The sequence below is a fragment of the Erythrolamprus reginae genome, chromosome 2 (genome assembly GCF_031021105.1).
Source record: "Erythrolamprus reginae isolate rEryReg1 chromosome 2, rEryReg1.hap1, whole genome shotgun sequence".
NCBI lineage: Eukaryota > Metazoa > Chordata > Lepidosauria > Squamata > Dipsadidae > Erythrolamprus > Erythrolamprus reginae.
Genome location: NC_091951.1, coordinates 17,028,985 through 17,036,235, shown reverse-complemented (window position 1 = coordinate 17,036,235; position 7,251 = coordinate 17,028,985). Strand labels below are relative to the sequence as shown.

General features: G+C 42.2%; 1 protein-coding gene across 2 annotated transcripts; it reads left to right on the top strand.

Annotated features, from left to right (window-relative positions):
* The first annotated feature begins 1,314 nt into the window (after window positions 1-1,314).
* Window positions 1,315-6,250, top strand: LOC139159791 (zinc finger and SCAN domain-containing protein 2-like). 2 transcript variants are annotated; one of them, XM_070737182.1, is made up of 2 exons: window positions 1,315-1,406; window positions 4,583-6,250. In XM_070737182.1, exon 2 carries the CDS (start codon window positions 4,673-4,675, stop codon window positions 5,813-5,815), a length of 1,143 nt encoding a protein of 380 aa, XP_070593283.1. In that variant the 5' UTR covers window positions 1,315-1,406; window positions 4,583-4,672; the 3' UTR covers window positions 5,816-6,250. The 2 variants fall into 2 exon arrangements, with proteins under 2 accessions (XP_070593283.1, XP_070593284.1); XM_070737183.1 differs by lacking the exon at window positions 1,315-1,406 and adding an exon at window positions 3,759-3,827.
* The last annotated feature ends 1,001 nt before the right edge of the window (window positions 6,251-7,251 follow it).

Genomic DNA, 7,251 nt, shown 5'->3' with positions numbered 1-7,251 from the left:
CAGTACTTGGTAGAGCAGCCAGAAAGGCCTTTGAGATTATATTTAAATGCCATGATGGCTCTCTACCTACAATCAATAAGGCTGTGTAAAATGACCCTATGATATTCTATGAACAGAATTAGAACAGATGAAGAGAAAAGGGGAAAAAACCATGGAATATAAATTATGTAAACAATAGAATGGAATGGAACAGAATAGAAACCAAAGTTGGCCTTATTAAACAAGCCGGATAGGACTAGGACTGATGCCTCTGAACTTTCTCCATTCCTGTTCTCTGGATGGCCTAAGTACTACAACTCCCCTGGCATCCTGTGTTCAAATATTTGGGGGACCCTTTCAAGTCAGTTTCCTTGGTGTAGTGGTGAAGTCCTTAGCCTGAGGGATAATGTCTCTGTATGGATATTAATGTTGGTATTCCTGCAACTGGCCTTGTGAATTGCCGTTTCCTGGGTTGCCGTAGAGATCATTTCCAACCTTCAGCTAGTTGAACTTCAACTCCCAGAATGCCTCATGCTGACTGGAGAATTCTAGGAGTTGAAGTTCACATATAAAAGATGGCAAGATTCAGAAATCATGCCCTAGACCAGTGTTTCCCAACCTTGGCAACTTGAAGATATCTGGACTTCAACTCACAGAATTCCCCAGCCAGCTTTTGCTGGCTGGGGAATTCTGGGAGTTGAAGTCCAAATATATTCAAGTATATTCAAGATTCAACCTAGAAGTAAGGAAGAACTTCCTGATGGTCAGAGCCATCAACCAGTGGAACAACCTGCCTGCGGAAGTTGTGAACTCCCCAACTCTGGACACTTTCAAGAGGAGATTGGACTGCCACTTGGCTGGGGTGCTTTAAGATGTCTGCTCAGGCAGGGGGTTAGACTTGATGACCTGCATGGTCCCTTTCAACTCTAACAATAAATAAATAAATAAAAGTTGCCAAGGTTGGGAAACACTGCCCTAGACCAGGGGTCTCCAACCTTGGCAACTTTAAGACTTGTGAACTTCAACTCCCAGAATTCCTCAACCAGCTTTACTTACCATTCTTACACCAAAGTTTGAGACCCTAACCTAGCCTAATCTGATGCATTAAACTCCCAAATCTGGTTACAGCTTCACACCAACCAAGGCCAGCCTTAAGGAATCCTGCTTGCCCCTCCCTCCCCTTTTCCCTTCCTATTCCATCCAGCCTCTTCTTGCTCCCGTCTTCGAAAGAGTTAAATAAGAGGCGATGGATTCCTAGAGGGGAAGAAAATTTGGAATGGAGTTTGGGGGGGTGGGGTGGGAGAAAAGGAGAGGGACCCTCCCCTTCCCGGTCCCGCCCGAATGCTGCCTAGTCGGGACGCTGGGAGCGGCGTTTGCAGATGAGGCTTGGACGACCCTGCTCTCCCTCCGGGTCTTTGTGGTGCGAGGTGGGGTTCGTGCAGTGTGGGGCTCGGGGCTTTGGGGGAACGGTGTGTGTGTGTGCGCGCGCGCGTGCGCGCGCGTGTGTAGAAACACCCGCTGGTGGATTTTCATCTCCTTGTGCATTTGAACAAAGCGGAACTGCAGAGGAGCAGGGAGGGAGGGAAGGAGGAAAGTCCCTGGAAAGCCCCCCCCCCAAAAAGGCCCGAAATCTTCCTGCAGATAAAAGATGGGTGAGGAGGGGCCGCCATTGCAAAAGAAGCAAGAGGGACCGTGGTCTCCCCTTTCTCCATGCCGTGTTTGTGGGGAATAGTTTAGCCCCCCTCCCTTCCCGTCGTTGATTACTGTCTTTCCTCTCCCGGCTCCCCACCCCCACGCCCCCTTTACAAGGTGAAAACTTCCAGGCCTTGGAAGGCAAATCTATCTTGTTCAGTTCTAAACTGGGAAGAAGACGCTGGAAAAAACACGGAGGCCGATTGGAAAGAAAGTTTATGGAAGAGAACCAGACAAGAAAGACAACGTGCAATTCTGGGTTAGCTGCCACAACTAGCTAGATTGAGTGCCAGGATTTTTTTTTACGCAGGTCCTGATATGGATCTCGTTCTCTTTCTCCCTCCCTCCATGTGTGTGTGTGTGTGTGTGCGCGCGTGTGTGCGCGCGTGCGTGCGTGTATTGAAAGGATGTTGGGCCATTCCTTTTGTGGCTAAGGGCTTTCTTCCTGGGCTGGATCTTGGGTGAGGGGATGCTGTGCTAATCCCGCCATTCTGCTTTTGTTAGACGCGGAGCCTTTTCGAAAATATCCTGCTTTGAATGGGTTTCTGCCTCCGGTATTTGCTTTGCATATGAATAGAGCCATTCTGGATTAGTTGGCTGCTGCTGCTTTTCAATAAGCTCTTTATTTATTTATTTATTTATTTATTTATTTATTTATTTATTTATTTATTTATTGGATTTGTATGCCGCCCCTCTCCAGAGACTCGGGGCGGCTAACAGCGACAATAAAACAGTGTACAATAGTAATTTGGTATTGATGATTAAAAATATATTAATATAAAAACCAAACATACATACATTTATCTCCTTAAGGCAGTGTTTCCCAACCTTGGCAACTTGGAAGATATTTGGACTTCAACTCCCAGAATTCCCCAGCCAGCAAATGCTGGCTGGGGACTTCTGGGAGTTGAAGTCCAGATATCTTCAAGTTGCCAAGGTTGGGAAACACTGCCTTAAGGGGCCGGCAGCTCTGAAGAAAAAATGGAGGCTGCTTTTCTGTCTTTAAGAGCATGTTTCTCCATTAGGGAAATATAATCTGCCTTTCTTTAATACTGCCCCAAATATTTCATTATTTTGTGGGGGGCTTCCTACATATATGTGGATCGGCTTTATTGGGTGCTTTTCTTACAAAAAGGGGCAAAGCTACCTTTATATTTATTTATTTATTGGACTTGTATGCCGCCCCTCTCCATGCACTTTTCTGTGTAGTTTAGCTGTTTGGCTCTTCTTTTTAACCCATCCTTCTCCTATTCATGGGTTTTAAGTGAAAGGGGGGGGAGAGGGAAATGCATAAAGGCAGAAGTCTATTAAGCTGAAACAATCCTTTATCATAATATTTTTTTTCTTATACTTAATTTATTATTTTCCTCAATTGTAAACCTGTAGGTAGACAGGCTGGGCTTGGCCCCCAGTAATACTGTTTCTATAGCTGAAGGTGTATTTGAACTTCTTTGAATTTCCATCTGTCTAGTCCAGTCCATTTCCAAGATAGAAGAAAGGCACTGGAATAAAATGGAGACTGATTGGAAAGAGTGTCCATTTATTGATTAAACAGAAACACATGGGTGGTTCTAGGCAGCTGACCACATGGAGCTGTAAATGAAGGGCTTCTATACTTTCCCTTGGCCTTTGCACTTGAACTTCCTGTTCCTCTGCAAGAATATGCTACTGGCTGTTGTATTGGGTGTTATAGGGGTCAGCTGGCTCTGTAGGTTGTCTGTGCTCCCAGGTTTGGTTGAAGTTTGGTGTGGTGCAACTGGGATGACCTAATGAAGGAGCTTGTATTCTGAAAGCATGTTGGGCAATTCCTACTATGGTTGAGGGCTAATCTTGCCTTTGTTCAGACCTTGCTGCAGGGAATTTTTGCTTATGATTAGGGCTACCTATCTCTTTATCTTTTAAGGGCTGATACCTACTGAGAGCTATTAAGAAAGTTGGGGGCTGCTTTCCATGAACATGTTTCTCCATTTCTCATCCAGGGAAATATATTCAGCCTTTTTAATATTTCTCAAAATATTTCATTCTTCTATGAAAGGGGTGGGTGTTAACTTTCTATCCTTCCTTCCTCCCTCCCTCCCTCCCACCCTCCCACCCTACCTCCCACCCACTCATAACACAAGGAATTCATCTTGGGTGCATTTGTCAATAATAATGAGGTACAACACTTAATGATTGTCATAGGGGTCAAATAAGCAATGGGGAAACAATATTAATAAAAATCTTAAGAATGCAAGCAACAAGTTACAGTCCTATAGTCATAAGTGGGAGGAAATGGGTGATAGGAATGATGAGGAAAAAACTAGTAGTAATAGTGCAGAGTTTGTAAATAGTTTGACAGTGTTGAGGGAATTATTTGTTTAGCAGAAAGATGGTTTTTCGGGGGGGGGAACTATTCTTGTGTCTAGTTGTCTGGGTGTGCAGTGCTCTGTAGTGACGTTTTGAGGGTAGGAGTTGAAACAGTCCAGGATGCGAGGGGTCAGTAAATATTTTCACTGCCCTCTTTTTGACTTGTGCATTATACAGGTCCTCAGTGGAAGGCAGGTTGGCAGCAATTGTTTTTTCTGCATTTCTGATGTATCAGGAGGAAGCTTAGAGATGCTTTGGTCCTTATTCCTTAGAAAGTCTATGGAACATGCAGATGGGAGAATGGTCCAAGGCTGCAAAGGACTCCAGTCTCAGAAATTAAGGCTGCATTTCTCAGTGGCAGAGGTGGCCCTGGGCTGAACTGTAGGCCTGGACTAAGCACCCTGTGGGCCTTAAGTTTGACAACCCTGGTCTACAGTGTTGTAATGTGCTGGCCAGGGGGTTGGATTGAGTGACCTTCGTGGTCTTCCATGTTTCAGATATTGTGAATCTCTACCTTTCTCAAAAGGAAATAAAATATTCTGAATTTTCTTTCCCTTTCTAACAGAGGGTAAAAGATTGCGACCAAAGATTTGCCTGCAAAACAACTTTCACTAGAAAATAGAAATTCAGCCCAGGGCAGCAGCTGCAAGGAAGGATGGAGCCTGGGAAACTCTTGGATCCCCCATCAGACACAACAATCATTTTGCAAAACCGCGAAGAAACACATGAATGCTCAGAGTGTGGGAAATCCTTTGCTCGCAGGTCTCTCCTTTTGACTCACAGTAAGGTCCATGTGGGAAACGGATCTAATCAAGGTTTGGAATGTGAGAAATCCTTCTCTGGGGAAAACTCCAAAGATCTCAGGAGCCCTCCAACACTAAAACCCTATAAATGTAATGAATGTGATTCATGCTTTGCTCGATCGTCATACCTTCTTACACATCAGAAAATCCACACTGGAGAGAAACCTTATCAATGTCTGGAATGTGGGACATTTTTCCGTGAAAAAGCCACACTCATAAAGCACCAGAGGACTCACACGGGAGAGAAACCTTACAGCTGTGGACACTGTGGGAAGAGCTTTTCCCAGAAGATAAATCTCTTTGTCCATGAGCAGATTCATGCAGGAATCAAACCTCACAAATGCTTGGAGTGTGGAAAATGTTTCACCCAGATTTCTTCTCTTAGGGGCCATGAGAAAACCCATAGAGGAGAGAAAAATGAAAAGTGCCTCGAATGCGGGAAATGTTTTACATTGAAATCAAACCTGCTGCAACATCAGAGACTTCACACTGGAATGAGGCCCTATGAATGCTCAGAATGTGAGAAACGATTCCTAACTTCTTCTGATCTTCGGAAACACCAGATAGGGCACCAGGACGAGAAGCCGTATAAATGTGGGGAGTGTGGGAAAGATTTTCGTGAACGAAGGAAGCTTGAGAGACATAAGACAACTCATACAGGGGAGAAGCCATTTAAATGTGGGGAGTGTGGGATGTGCTTTTCCCAAAAACACCATGTGGTAAGGCATCAGAAGGTCCACACAGGAGAGAAGCCATACAAATGCGGAGAATGTGGAAAATGCTTTGCTCAAAAAGGATACCTTTCAGTACATTATAAAACCCACACAGAGGAGAAGCCCTTTCAATGCAATGAGTGTGGACAATTTTATCGCAGCCTAATAACCCTTAAAAAACATGCAAAACTTCACATGGGGAACAAAATTTCAAATGTTCAGGGTGTGGGAGAACATTTCCTCATTCATCTTCCCTTAGAAGTTAAAGGAGAGAAACCCTAGTCACATAACCTTAAATTTAAGGATAATTTTTAAGAAGAACCAAATTGTTATGAGGGAAATTTAAACTAAATGGAAAGCTAAATTATAGTTCTGTTGTTAGCTATTTTTGTCCATTGGATCAGGATAGTTTTTGATCAATAGGGGAGCTGAAGATTTAAAGATACGTTTGTAAAAAGTAGAGTCAGATATACAATGAAGATGCCCCTTTTTCTAATCGGGTAGACATAAATGAGACAAGATTAATTGGAACATATACATAGCAGGTTGTGAGATGTGTTAACTTTGAATTATGTAATATTTAGATTAGTGTGAATTGTAAATAGATACCAGGTTGCTTATCATGTGATCCAACATTAACCTAATGTCAGGTTACAATATATGCAGTTAAGGTTACCATATGTACAGTTCTTTCTATAAATTTAAAATTTTAAAGCATCTTCTTGTTCTTTACTGTGATATTTCATTGTTACTCAAATACTATATGGCAGGGGTCCCCAAACTTTTTACACGGGGCCAGTTCATTGTCCCTCGAACTGTTGTAGGGCCGGACTATAAAAAAAAAACTGAACAAATCCCGATGCACACTGCACATACCTTATTTTAAAGTAAAAAACAAAATGGGAACATACTATTTAGATGGGGGGGGGGGGAGAAATCTGAAATTCATATATGTTTATGTTTTGTTTTTCATTTTCTTTTGTTAACATCTGATTGGCTATACAAGGTTTTCTTGGTTTATAGAAAAATGTATAAAGAAAGAAGGAAGCACTTTGGCATAATGATTAATAAGTTAGAAATATAATTGGTGTTGTACTTTTGAAGGAACATTAAGGAGAGAATTTAATTAAAATAAAAGTATGTACCTGTGCTCCTGTCACTCACCCGCGGGCCGGATAAATGGCCTCAGCGGGCCGCATGCTATATGGCATGAAATGTTTTTCTTGCCTATATCTAGAAACAATTACTTTATTTTCCATCGAGATATATCACTTGAAATAGTACAGATAGTCCTTGAATTATGACCACAATTGTGTCACACAATGTAGATTGCTAAGTGAAACATTTGTTAAGTGAGTTTTACCCCATTTTACAACTTTACTTCCCATTCTCGTTAAGTGAACCATTACAATTGTTTAGTTAGTAATGTCAGCATTCCACACTGGGCCTAGACCCAATGGGAGAAATAATGTATTTGAACCAGAGTATATGTGGCACTGGTGGCTGTTTAGACAATAAGACAAGCCAAAATATAGTAAACGTATTATTTAGAAGACATACAATATCTCCATAATATTACATTGTAATTATAATACAATTCATAATACATTTATTACTGGCACACAGCAGGTACATATACTATTACATATATTCTCTTATTCGCACACAGCATAGTATATTCTACACAGTATATTGCAGATAGCTCTTATCTTTACAAC